The sequence below is a fragment of the Leptonychotes weddellii genome, chromosome 2 (genome assembly GCF_054177405.1).
Source record: "Leptonychotes weddellii isolate Sample4059 chromosome 2, ASM5417740v2, whole genome shotgun sequence".
Taxonomy (NCBI): Eukaryota; Metazoa; Chordata; class Mammalia; order Carnivora; family Phocidae; genus Leptonychotes; species Leptonychotes weddellii.
The window spans coordinates 20452230-20467124 of NC_138370.1; the positions used below are offsets into that span (position 1 = coordinate 20452230).

The 14895-nt window shown below is 36.6% G+C and overlaps 1 protein-coding gene across 4 annotated transcripts in view; it reads left to right on the forward strand.

Moving 5' to 3' along the window:
* The window catches only part of DLC1 (DLC1 Rho GTPase activating protein), a 394038-nt gene that overhangs the window by 194753 nt on the left and 184390 nt on the right, over positions 1 to 14895 (forward strand). For all 4 annotated transcript variants that reach the window (XR_014141200.1, XM_081808300.1, XM_081808279.1 and 1 more), the window contains exon 5: positions 9712 to 9745. Coding sequence is in view for 3 of the 4 variants with exons in the window: in XM_081808300.1 (XP_081664426.1) it covers positions 9712 to 9745 (34 nt within the window). In the remaining variant the exon portion in view is untranslated. The remainder of the gene's footprint in view (positions 1 to 9711; positions 9746 to 14895) is intronic.

Genomic DNA, 14895 nt, shown 5'->3' on the forward strand with positions numbered 1-14895 from the left:
TACTGCATGGAGCACTGAGTGTTATATGCAAACAATGAATCATGGAACACTACATCAAAAACTAATGATGTACTGTATGGTGACAAACATAACATAATTAAAAAAAAACATAACACAGAAAATAATTATAAATAGTTCAAAATAAATAAAGGAGGAATGAACCTGAGAAAACAAGTTAATCTGAGAGAAGGCAGGGAAGGAAGCAGAGACAGACAACCCATGCTTCTTTGCATTATTTCAGAATAAATATGTAGTTACTCTCATATCATAATAACAAACCCAACAAGAGGAATACTTTACACTTAGGGAGCACTTGGGCAGGTACTATGATAATCCTCTTTTGTGCAGCATGTCATTGAATCGTCACAAATAGCCCTGAGATGTAGATGTTATCTCTACCCTCTTTTTAGAGATGAAGAAACTGAGCTCAGAGAGTTCTAAAAACTTGTCCAAAGTAACAGAGCCAATCGGTAGCAGCAAGGAACCTAGTACTTGTTCATATCTTACCTCTGATTTTCTATTTTAGTCTTCAGTCTTGAATTCATAATTACTTATTTTTAAAGCCTATCTTTTTATTTCATTTAGTGCCACCACAGCACGTAGTAAAGGGCTGTGCATACAGTGGATACTTAACATGTGTGTCTATTAACTGAGTCGCTAGAACGAAGCAGAAGAGGATGAGAATCTCAGAGCACATGACTAATGACCAGGCATTCCAGGAAGGAGGTGGGGAAGAGGTCGTCATTAAAGCATTTTAAGGAAGACAGTGGTATAGTAATAAATTTTAGCAGGGCCAGTTGCCTTTGTAGTGCCCATCAGATATAGTGAGAAGGAGGGTTGCACCAGCAAAACACTATGACTCAGGCTAGAAAAATGAGGATATGGACAAAATGAAAAAATCCATTATGAGGAATATTAGGGGGAGTAAAGGGCACACCTTTAACACTGAGGAGCAGATGAATTGCTGGTTAACATTGTCCACCAAGAAAAATAAACAGCCAATCAGAGTTAGTTGCTCCCTGAATAAGTCACCTATCTTGAGTATCATCTTTACTGAAAATAAGTCTATGTGTCTATGGTGCTCCTTAACTGTGAACTTTCATTAACCAGACTCTAAATAAAAACAAAGCTTCCTTGAATAATCAGTATTTCTAAATGGCTACCATATGCAAATCACTGTACCAAAGAGTAAAAGAATACTTGTGTGAAGAAGTCACAAATTGATTTTTAAAGAAGTTGCAAATATCCAAGAAGGAAGAAATAATGCAATTTTTGTAGTGAAATTTGTGAACATATTCAGGTACATCGGCAACAATTCTTTTTCCAGAATTACTAAGGTTGAGCATAAAATCAGATGTTTTAAAATACATAACTTACAAATTCACAAAAATAGAGCAACTGACTGCAAAAGTCACAAAGTAGGATTAATAAAATATCAAAATTATATAAAACCATGAAAAAGGTAAAACAATTATACCAAAATGGTTACTACAATTAAACATTGCATTTAGTACTGAACTTTTATAATTACAATGGGAGAGGGAGACATGACTTGTTAAATTTTGAAAAGATTTTATAACATGAAAATGTATCTAAAAGATACTGAGTTAAAATATCTTAATGAATAATATCTTAATCAGTGATTTACTGAAAATACAGAAGTGTTAAAATTAAGAACTTCTATAAATGCTGAGAGAAGTCAATGTGACCCAGCCATGGTTTTTCTGTTTATCTAACTTGCTAAAGAAATGATTTTCTTTTCAATTTAGAATAATAAGTAGCTTTTCTCTTAAACCATGTTTCCAACTAAAAATGGCCTTAATAAGAGTTTTATCAGGAGCTGGACAGACTTAAGATCAATATTTAGCTATCTGAAGTGAGCATGGAATGAGACTATTGTTGAAGAGTCACAGCTTTGAATACAGGAAATGCCAGTGTTTTAAAAAAGAAAAAATGGGGGCGCCTGGGTGGCTCAGTCGGTTAAGCATCCATCTCTTGATTTTGGCTCAGGTCATGATCTCAGGGTGGTGGGATTTGTCAGAGTCCCAAGTTGGGCCCCACTTCAAGCTCCATGACAAGCCCCGTGTGGGGCTCTGCACCCAGCAGGGAGTCTGCTTGAGATTCTCTCTCTCCCTCTGCCCCTCACCCCCCTGCTCACTTGCTCTCTCCCTCTCTCAAATAAATAAATCTTTAAAAAAATAAAAAATAAAAAAATAACGGTTAGAAGCCCAACTTACATTTTTATCCAGAGAGGGTCATCCCACCTCTGTTCAAAGGAGTGATAAACACCAAAACATCCTTTAAGAATCAACTTTGTGTTTGCTTAAATGCTTACACAACTAATTTAAGTCAAGGCCCCAAATTTTTATACCATAGAATATAGATGAAGCCATGGTTTCAGTCTGCACACCTATGTATAAACAGTTGTTATAGTCAGTGATGTTGGCCAAAAAAAAAAAAGATTCCTCACTAGGCTGACAACTTTCATTAAATAAGACATGTCAAATTCTTTTTGGAAATAAGGATACACAATTACGTTTCTCAGGTAATTATGCATGCATTTATTTCACTTTGGTCATATATATGTGTACCCTGGAGACAATCCTCATACTAGCACATTGTCTCTTCCACTGTAACTGAATTTCCTTTATCTTCCATTGAATGATTCAGAAACTAAGTTAAATTGAAATTATGAATGCAAGGGGATAAAACCTTGGTGACCTTTGACTTTACCAGTCTTATAAATAAAGGTATAGTAGACAGCGCTTTAAGACCCAGATTCTAGGGCGCCTGGGTGGCTCAGTTGGTTGGGCGACTGCCTTCGGCTCAGGTCATGATCCTAGAGTCCCTGGATCGAGTCCCGCATCGGACTCCCTGCTCGGCGGGGAGTCTGCTTCTTCCTCTGACCCTCCCCCCTCTCATGTGCTCTCTCTCATTCTCTCTCTCTCAAATAAATAAATAAAATCTTTAAAAAAAAAAAAAAGACCCAGATTCTACTCTAATCCCCAATTGGCCAACTTAAGGTCTGTAACATTGAGTAAATCATTAATCTCTCTGGATCTCAACATCCTTATAGGCAAAATGACAGAGAAAGAAGTAGATCAGTGTTTCCCAACATTTGGATTCGTAGACTATGGGTGAACATCAGCTGATACAGGGATAAATATTTTAAATTTTAATAGTTATTTTCATGTGTGTTATGAATAATATAACCAATAATTCAAACCCATAAATTCATGTATTTTATTTTTCTTATTTAGAGCAAGTAAAAAAGAGGATATTATTTAAATTTAATATTTAAATTTTATTAAATAAATAACTTATAAGATACATGTATGTAGTTAAGATTGAAAAGGTGGTATTTGAAGTAGTTTGGGAAATACAACTAAATGATATCTAAGTCCGTTCCACCATGAAGAGTCTATATTTTTAATAAAAGAATGGTGACTGTCAAAACTAGAGAAATACTTTGTAAACCAAAACAGATGATATCAGACTGCCAATCAGACACAGCTTTTCAATGAACTTCTTTGTTCAAGTGGGATCAAATAGAAATCATTGACTAGTTAACAATATCACAGACTGGACTGACTTCAAAAGAGTCTAAATAAAGAGATGGAAACAAACCCATTTTTCAATGTACCTTCTTTTCTTTTATGTAGTCTTTCATGTCTTCCCCAAAATGTGAATCTCCAAACTCTTCCTATTGCCCATTGTGCCCACAATGGGCTCTTGTGCCCTCATCTGAGACAGAGGCTGTTCCATCACTGGGGGATGTTTTCCTGCAATTTCTAAGGACGTAATTACCCATTTTGAAATTTGTCTGTAAAATATTTTTGTGGGAACAAAAGTGAATGTTTTTAAAGGAAAGGAATAAATTACTTTTCCACTGATTCTTGCCATTTTTAAAAAGGCAAATGAAGAGAATCCCTACAGAACAAAACAGAATATCCTAGACATTTCTGTGTGAACATGTCTAATAAAATATGCAAAACAAGTACTGCCTATAAAGAGAGAAAATGTAAAATAAATGGTAGTGCTTTGTTGTTTACTGCAGGACAAAAAAAAAAAAAAAATCCCTTCCTAGAACATGAGTAGGATCTTTCAGTCTATCCTAGCTGCCCATTGATTGAAGGATTGGCTTTCAAAGGTCCTTCTTAACGGTAGTATTCTATGGTTCTGATTCCAAAGAACTAAGAGAAAAAGTAATTTATATAAGTGAGGGACATGGCATATTAATGAAAATAGCACATTAAAGAGGAAAAATCATACTCCATTTCCAACTAAGATCATCAAAAAGAAATTAGATCAACAAATCATCATTATACAAAAATGAATTCAGATATGACATCTATTACTTATGTGACTGTTTGGTAGCAGCTTCTGTGTAGTTGGTTTGAGTTCCTAAAAGGTGTCCAGCTGAGTGTAGAAAGTCATTCTAGCAACAGACCAAAAGAATCAACATATGTCTACAACAGTTCCGGAAGGCATGTCAAAACCAGCATTTCCCCCAACCATGTTTCACGTCAAAAACATAAACAGACACACACACACAGACTAAGCTCCCACACACAGCTTTAAAAGATCTCATTAAGAGAAAGAGAATTGTTTTCTCCCCTTTTCCTAAAAAGCTTTCTCTTTAATGGCTTTTTAAAAATTCAATTATAAAACACCTTAACAGATCAACTTAAATGAAAATCTTTACTTGTAAGGAACTACTGGAGGGTCAGTACAGCCATTAAAAAAATATTTAAGATTGTTATCCTATCATTTGAATATCACAAAGGAGAATAACAAGACCACGAATGATTTTCTTCTCTCATTTGGAAGTTATTAGTAGACTTCCCTTTGTTCCATTAAGAAATGAGAGAAGAAAATATGAAGTTGCAGCGAACCCATATGGGCAGCAGGAAAGTCCTATTTAATTGCTTTATTGCCAGAAATGTTAAATCACTTCCTGAGGATATAGTTCAAATGAAACATATGGCAATTATTAACAAAAGCCCCTAATGAATTCAAAAATATGCTTTTTATAGGACCTTTCTCATAAGCAACAGTCATACATGTTATTTGAACTGTATATGTGAATATGTTTTTGGTACTTTAATTCCACAAATGTTTGATGAACACTTACTCTATATCAGACTATACAGCCACCTTGCATGGGCTGTTTTGTTCCAAGCATAGGAACAGATAAAACACTACGGAACCTCAAGACCTGAAGCCCAAATCTAGCCATGCCTCTTCTCTGAACTCAAAGGCAAAAAGAATCTTTGGACCAACGTCTCCTTCCAAAGGGTTCAGTGCCTAAGAAAACCATTCCATTTCCACCTGGGTGGTCCTAATTATCGACTGTCTTCTCACTCCTTTTGATGTCACACCAGTGATGATGCTAATCATGACCATTGAGCACCCACTGTATGTAACTATTCTCTGTCTTTCATGTACCTTCTTCGACGGGATTGTGAATTCCACAGAGAAGGAACACTTTGCCAAGGCTTTCTGCACACAGGATAATGTGAGGCATTTAATTTAGGAATCAACAGATAGCTTCAATTAATTGAAAATGGAGTGTCAGCATTTTTAAAATTTATTTATAAACCTTTTCTAGAGAGACAGTTCTCCCTCAAATTCAAAGATAAATCAGCTGAGAGACATTCAGCTGTTGACTGCCTGGTTTTACTTTGAAAGGGCAGTTATAAAATTCTGGGTGCATGAAACTGTTGACAGTTATTTCATGGAAGTGATCCTTGGTGGCTTAAAGAATCATACAGAATGTGGTGAGGCTCTAAAGTAATAGGAATTGGCTACATGGAGGCTAAAATATTTTTGCTTTGTAGCACAACTCATTGCTTAACATTTTTATTAAATATTTACTTATACATGCTCGGTGACACACTTTGCAATCAAATAGAACAAAATATGGAAAAGACCTGTCACTGGTCAACCTGTGATTTGGGGCAAGACACTCAATTTGTCTTAAAGGCCTTGGCTATAAGAAGAGAGAACTTACTTAGATAATTTCTAAATAGCTCATACAGATATTCCTGCACAGATATTTTGTGATCCCAGTCAATATTTTATCATGGAATCTCTCCAAATTTTTCTTCTTCCTTGTTTCAAAAAGACTCTGATTAGTACTTTGAAACTAGTGTTAGTGACCTCAGAGGCCAACATGCAGGTGGTTGTGTCCTGGCTCCCATTACCGACAGTGACCTCGCAAAAGTTTCCAGGACCCCATAGGTTATTCTAAGCATTTGATGAGTTTATGCAGGCAAAAGCTTAAAACGGTACCTTGTACCTATTCAGAACCTAGTAAGTGTTCACTATTTCCTTCTGAGGCGCTTTCTCCATGAACGTCTTTTAACTGCTTATCACCGACCTTTACAATCTTCTCAATGGACAGGTTTTGGTTTTGTTGTTTATTTTCTTGTCACAGAAGAGAAAATTTAATTTGAAAGACCTCATCTCCAGTCAGGGAGGAAATCCAGGGGCTAAGCTTAAAATATAACACATAGTATGAATTTAAGTCCTTTATTTTGAGAGAGAGAGAATACGCAAGAGAAGCAGTGGGGTGGTGACAGAGGGAGAGAGAGAATCCTAAGCAGTCTCCATGTTCGGCACAGAGCCTGTTAGGGGGGGTCTCAGTCCCACAACCCTGAGACCATGACCTGAACTGAAATAAAGAGCCAGATCCTCAACCAACTGAGCCACACAGGTGCCCCAAATTTAAGTCCATTTTTAAATAAACCCTTCTCAAAAAAGATACATAACAAGTCAACAAATATCACCAAAACCATGTGATAATTTTCCTGTAAAGGGGAAAACATCTTTTCTACAGTGTAGAATCACACAGTTCTTCTTGAAGAGAGGGAAAAATAGATGACCCTGCTACAAATGAAAGGATGCTGAGGAAGATACCTAAAGCCTATGCAGTCCCTTCGATGCCCTGGTCTCTGGACATGACCCTCCACTCTGCCATTTACTCACCTGATACTCTCCTCACAGCTGTACCTTTGCCAGGATGCAGTCAGCATTCACATTCAGAGAACAAGAAGTGAACCACTAAATGTAGATAGAAATTAAGTCAAAATATACCTTCACTATAGATTAATCTTGCCAAAATAAAACCCCCCTCTATTTTTTACCCATAGAGAGATTTGCCTCTTATTTGAAAATTGCCTCAATCTCCAAATTTTGTAAGTTCCAAAAGTGAGGATCTCGGCAATAATCAATATCTCACAAAGATATAGGTATCTTGATACTTGATATTTCTGGAAATGAAGATTGATGCTAAAGAATGTGTACACACATGTGCACGCACACACAACAAAATTAATTACCCATTTGAGCCTACTTCTCTTACCCCAACTCTGAGGAATTTGTCCCTGAAGAGAAGGAGAGATGTCAGTCGTAGACATCCTGTTTGGTCAGTGGTTTGGGTATCAAATCAAAAAAAGGTATCAAATCCCAGTGGGTCAGATGGATTGAAGTCTTCCAATACAAGTTATACCTTCATGTTCACAATATTATAAACATGAATAACTGAGGTGAATGGCAACCAGAAGTTCAACTTCCTTAATTTATTTTAGAATATCCACTGAGAGTAGAATTAGACATTTATACATTAAAGTCTTTTGAAAACATCTCCTTGTGAACTTTATTTTTTAAACAATGATAGTGATAGATGATAGTTCCTGGGAATGGAACTTCTAAACCATGCCTATCAGTAAATTGGCCCACTGGCCCAATGTCCATAGAAACAAATAGTAACAGCAGTTACCTTTTCCTGAAGACCTCAAATGCTTCATCGAAGTTACCACAGGTGGTCCTTTCAGTAACCCTAGGAAATAGATGTGATTGTCCCCATCTAATAAAGGAGGAATCTCGGGGTGCCTAGGTGGCTCAGTTGGTTAAGCATCTGCCTTTGGCTCAGATCATGATCCTAGGGTCCTGGGATGGAACCCTGCATTGAGCTCCCTGCTTCGAGCTCCCTGCTTATCGGGGAGTCTGCTTCTCCCTCTGCCCCTCCCCCCGCTCCTGCTCCCCTCTTTCTCTAAAATAAATAATAAAAATCTTTAACAATAATAATAATAAAGGAGGAATCTGAGCCTTGGAGATACAGGGCAGAGATTTGAAATGCCCAGAAACCACCGCAATTTACTTTTTCTGTCCCCCAAAACAGGACAGAGAAATTAAACTATAAAAATTCTACCTAAATTCAAAGATTGTTTTTGGTTTCATTTATTGCCAATATCTTTTTAAGGGTAACATGTGTTTTCAGAGAAGAAAAGAATTACATGATGACTGACAGTTATACCTGGATCTGGTAACTTTACTGATAGTTCCCCAACCCTCATTTTTCTTTTTCTTTTATTTCTTTTCAGCTTTATTGAGGTATAATTGACAAAGTTGTAAGATATTTAAAATTTATATCATGGTGATTGGAATACATATACATTGTGAAAGGATTTCCACTTAATTACCACTTTCATCTCTTCTCATGTTTATCTGGTTTTTGGCTTGTTTTTTGTTGTTGGGTTTTTTTGTTTGTTTTTGTTTTTGGCTTATTGGTGAGAACACTTAAGTTCTACTCTCTTAGCAAATTTTAATTATACAATATAGTGTTATCAATTATAGTCATCATGTTATACATTAGATCCTCAGACCTTGTTCATCTTATAACTGAGAGTTTATATACCCTTTTACCAAATTCTCCCTATTTCTCCAGCCCCTTGTAACTTTTCTACTCTCTGACTCTAGAAGTTTCACCCTTTTTTTTTTTTTAATTCCACATATAAATGATACCATGCAGCATTTGTCTTTCTCTGTCTGGCTTATTTCACTTAGCATAATGCCCTCAGGTCCATGTGATTGCAAATGGCAGGATTTCCTTCTTTCTCATGCCTGAATAATATTCCATTGTATATATGCCGCATCTTCTTTATCCATTCATTCCGTGATGGACATGTAGGCTGTTACTGTATCTAGGCTGTTGTGAATAATGCTGCAGTGAACATGGAAATACAACTGTCTCTTTGATATCCTCTTTTCATTTCCTTTGGATATATAACCTGAAGTGTGATTGCTAGATCATATAGTAGTTTTATTTTTTAATTTTTTTAAAGATTTTATTTATTTATTTGACAGAGAGAGACAGAGCGAGAGAGGGAACACAAGCAGGGGGACTGGGAGAGGGAGAAGCAGGCTTCCCGCTGAGCAGGGAGTCCGATGCGGGGCTCGATCCCAGGACCCCGGGATCATGACCTGAGCCGAAGGCAGATGCTTAACGACTGAGCCACCCAGGCGCCCCTCTATTTTTTAATTTTTTGAGGACTCTTCATACTGTTTTCCATAGTGGCTGTGCAGTATACACTCCATTCAGTACACAAGGGTTTTCTTTTCTTCACATCCTTGCCAACACTTGTTATTTTTTTGTCTTAATAACCATTTTAACAGTTGGGAAGTAATACCTCGTTGTGATTTTGGCATTTCCCTGATTATTAGTGATGTTGAGCACCTTTTCATGTACCTGTTGGCCATTTGTATGCTTTCTATGAAAAAATGTCTGTTCAGTTCCTCTGCCTGCTCATTTTTCTGCTGTTGGGTTCTATTTAATTTTTGCTCCATTTATGGTAGTTCATTTTGTTCCTGATAATGTTGTGATATTTCTTTCTAGTAATAACATAATTTTGTGGATTTTTTTTTCAGGCACTTCCAGGTATTTCAGACAAGGAAACGGCTGGTAAGTTGACATTTGGTTATGTTTTCCATCCAATTTTGGAATAAAATTCCATCTTCATGTAGACATTTCATTAAATATTAAAAGTGTAAGTCTCATCAATCTCTGGGCAATCTCATCAATCTCTGAGCAAATGTTATGATTTAATTCCTGAAAAATCAATTTGGTTTGCTCAGATTCTTAACAGAACATTACATCATGTGAGAATAAGATGTATGCTTCTTGTAGACTTACTTGTAACCATATCCACAATTTTTTTTTCTTGGGGAAAAGAATGAGATGTCGCTTAGTGTACTGGGGAACAGCCTTTGGAAATCAATTGTCAATAATTATCAAGATTTATTTTGTCATCTTAAGTAGCTTATATAGTAGTCAGAGAATGAGATGTACTTATTTAAAGCTGATGCTATACCATCAAAAATATAATTTTGAAGTAATGAACAATTATATGAGAAAATTAGAATATGTTTCTATGCTCTGTGCTATGATTGTAACTATTTAGGAGGATCATGGGAGATAGATTAAGGGCTGATGAGAAACATGGAAATGTGAAAAATTAGACTTAAATTGGTGGATTCAGGTGCTTTTAAAAAAATCTTTTAATCTTCCTCAATACTGTTTTATGTTTTATATATAATAATGATAATAATAATCTTAAAAAAAGAGATTGAAAGGGTTTACTACCAAAATTGAAGCATATCACTTAGAAATTAGATGTTTGTGATTTTGAAGAGCCGTATTAAGAGTTTATAGTGTCATCTAAAAGATGACATGACTTAAATGACTCTACACTAAAACATTAGTTTTTCTGATGATTTTTATATGGAGGATCTTCTCTTTCTAGTTTAGTGATCTTATTTTCACCGCAAGGTAGTTTTCACACAAAAGTTTTCATAGTTTGTATCCTTCCATGAGCTAAACTTTTCTCTCATGTTTACGCTGCATCTGATTTCTTTACTCTAATATGTTGGAAGGTAGCCCTTCAGAACAGAAGAAAAATATTGAACTGGCATCATGTGTCAGTTCAAGAGAAAAACTGTTCAATTTAACAGGGAGTGGTATTACATGGATTAGTAGCATGTAATAACTGAATTCCAATTATAGTGCCAGTGCTCTAATACCTTAAATAGATGTTAGCTGTCTAGTTGGGACAAGAAATAAATGGTTAAGTAACATTTGCGTCACAAAGAGAAAGAAACGTAGCCAAAGTCATGCTTTATCTTGGGTTGTGACATTCTCTGTAATTTCCAAGAGTAGCTACAATTTAAACAAAGTGTATAACAGAGCAAAGTTGTCATCGTATTCCAGAATGTCAGCAAATTCTCTCATACCCCAAGGAGAAAATTAGGATGTGAATTCTTGGCTGGTGGGGAAGGGAAAGAAGGGATGGAAATGCCACTGCTTGAAGGAATGGAGAGGCAAAAAGTGATCTTTTCTTTCTGCCACTTAAATGATTTCAATGTGATAGGGAGAAAACCTTCAATTGTTCAAGCTTCTCAAATACTTCAGATATGTTTATTTAAAAAGTTAAAAATTCAAAGATATATTTAATAAACATAAAATATGTTTATTAAAACAAAGAACTAACTAAACAAAAAGTGTACATATAATATAACCACCACTTTTTATCATAATCCAAAGGCGAAAACACAAATGAGAAATTGTCACTTTTCAATTTGAAAATTTTTTTCAATTTGAGTCATTTCTGTAATGCTGGGGCACAAATGAAAAGAGCTGATAAATTCCATTCACAGAGGTTCCGTAGGGTGATCTGTAAAAAGTAAGATCTAGCAATTGATACAAATGACCTACCCAAGCCCCCAGATGCTTAACCTGGTTTGGACTAATTTGAACAGAACCTGGCTTCTGTGTATTAAAACATTAGAGTGACTGGAATGTACTCCAACATGGTTTTGATATAGATTTCTTGAGAATGTACTGATTAGTTCAGAAGGAAATGTAATTTTGTTTGATAATATAATTATAAGAAAGAAATTATTTTTTAAAAATCAATTAATTTATGTGTCAAGATAAAGGCTTGTGTTTGAATATTTTATTAACAATGGTAACAGATTTGACAATTAAAAGAGAATATGACTTATTTCAAGTTTTAAAGGACTGTAACAGTCTAAGCAAACTAATTCTTATATTCCTAAACTTTATTATGCCCTATTTAAAATATTTTCAATATCATATACAAATGTGAATCTCTATTCCTCTTTATGAATTTCTGTTTTTAAGCTCTGCTAGACAGAAGAATGGCAATGAAGGCAGAGGACCTACTCAATCTTCTGGGGGTTAATTGAGCTCTTAAATAGGATTAAGCTTCATTCCCGCCCCTAAGGCCTGTCATTTTTTTTTTTTTTCTGTCTTGTTAAATGAATGTAGCCTATTGTTCCATATTAAGAAAGTCTATTTTTAATCTGTGTGACCTCCCATCCAAGCCAACTGGAACCAACCCCACCAAGCCTTGTGAAGCGCTAAAAAAAAAATCATTTTGGGTACATTCCATTAATAATTCTTGAGATACAGTTGTGTGGTTGTTTCTGTGTGTGCTTTAAGTAGACATCTTCTATTCTGATCCATGTTGCTATGTAAATACATCCTGGCGGAATTAACCCTGCTGCTCATCTTCCACCTTGTGATGACAAAAATCTCCACAGGGAAACACTTTTGAAAGAGCCTCCCATTGGTTCATTCATTCCAAAAATACGTATTGAACAGTAGCATATTCTAGGCATTTTGTTAGGTTCTATCAAGGAAGCAGTTTATGAATAAGGCATGTTCCTTGCCCTGAAGGAACTCAGTCTGGTCAAGAATATTCCCTTGAGCCAGTATCTTCCTTTTCCTCTTCTCAATTGAGAATTTCTTAAGCCACCTTATTCAGAAAGTTCCCAAGAAAAGAATCAAAGTATCAAAATGTACATTCTCAGGATGTGAATTAATTTGTTTTTAAAACATAATTAATCACGTAAGTATTCATGTGTAATTGTATCCAACACATAATATTTTCATATAACTTCCCTTACGCCCCCAGCATCTGTATGCCCCTAAAGAGTAGGCCCAATGCCTTTGGTATATTCTCTAGCACATCTGCTTCCTATCTGTGTGGCCTTGAGCAAGTTACTTAACCTCGTTTTCCCATTTCTAGAGTATAAATAAAGAAGCTGCCATGTTGTTGTTGTAAGGCAACAATGGTTGGCACAAAATAGGCCCTAAAAAATGGTAGCTGTTTTTTATGATAATTGGTTATGCTTCTAACTACCATGTGTACAAGCCAAATAGAAGCTAGCTGTGTTACTGCTGCCCATGTCTGCTCCAAGAGTTCTTAAATGCTTCCTCAGGGCACCAATTAACAGTTAAGCAGCCGTCCATGTGGAAAAGAGATCACTTTCTCTGTAAGCCTCTGAGTGAGTTAATTCAGACAGAAGTTATCACAGCACAGGCAGAGTTGGTCATATTTTAACCTCTCATTAGAAATTCCTGTCTCTATTAGGGTGAAATTCTCTCTTGTGAATAGATAATCTTCAATCTTCACAAACAATGAGTCCATGAGAAATATATGTCCTGCATCCTATTTTCCTATGACTGCATTATCCACTGCATCCCTAGTCCCTGGGTAATTGGATCCTGTCTTCCCAGCTCCCATCCTGTCTCCCTCACCTCCTGCACACAGTCCTGTCAACACTGCCTTCTAATCAACCCTCATGCCTTCTCCCTGCCATTGCACTAATGCAGCCCTCCACTTCCCACTGGACTTTCGCAGCAGGTTTCCCTGCCTCAACCTGTCATGATGCCCATCCACTCTGTACACCGTCACCAGAGTGATGTTTGAAAAGCACCACCTGGTCATATCAATTCCTGCCTTAACATTTTCTTTGTCTCCCTGCTCTCGACAGGCAAGGTCAAACTTCCTGCATCATACCTGGCCATTTGTAATCTGGAAGCAGTATAATTTATTATACTGGATATGGCCATTTTGTCACTCAGATCCACTACTTCTTCCCAGCTCTGTGTCCTGGAGGTTGACCAGTGTGGACAGATCTAGTGGGCTGCTCACCTTTTTGTCTTCCCTATTCCATGAATGAGGAGCCGGAGGTGACTGGGAGTAGAGGAAGGTGGGGCATGACAGTGGGACTGTGAGGTTGGGTAGTTATCCCCCATCTGTTTCCCAAGGAATCACTGCTGGCTTCTCTTAGGTGGCCCTTTCCACACAAGTTCCCAGGTGCTGAAAACCATTCTCTCTTCTTGCCCTTCTGGCTTTCCTAATCTTTGTAAATAGTTCTGTTACTAAGCTTTCCTCAGTTTACCCAGTGTACCATCTGTTTCCTGCTAGGAGTCTCACCAATATACCTACCAATATGTTCTCTTCTTTGTCTTCCCTTGTGTTGGTTTGCTGGTTTGTTCATCCAATTTCAGCCACCTCATACAGTCACGGAACACTTTCTAACTCTATAAATTTCTACTTTTGCCTGGATCATGCAACTACCTTTCAAAAAATATAGATGATAGGCAGAGATAGAGAAGGAGAGAAATGGCTTATTCAGGGGGAAAAAAAAGATATAGACCATGTTTTTCTTCATCCTAAATGAATATAGTTTCATTTAATTGTATGGGAGAGAAAATATCTACACTTACGATTTAGAATGTGTCTTTTATTGCATAGATGCATATAAATTAGAATATTAGCATTGCATTTTAGTCACCAAAATGTGACTGATTCTGAGCATATTTGAAAATAGCAATATAGAGTAATATGAAATCTCTTGTTCTAAAAAAAATTAAATCACAGAACACCTTGCAAATTTTGTCAGAATGCATGGCACCTCTGGAAAATAGACCATTATCACTAGCCAAAAATGGCAAATTTTTTGCCCTGTATATCTTGATAATTCTACTTGTTTTATTAAATCCAATAATATTGTCTCCTTAAAGAATTATGTCCCAGGCAGACGGGCACCTGGGTGGCTCAGATGGTTAAGCGTCTGCCTTCGGCTCAGGTCATGATCCCAGGGTCCTGGGATCGAGTCCCACATCGGGCTCCCGGCTCAGCGGGGAGCCTGCTTCTCCCTCTGACCCTCTCCCCTCTCATGCTGTTTCTCTCTCGCTCGCTCTCTAAAAAATAAATAAATAAAATCTTTAAAAAAAAAAAA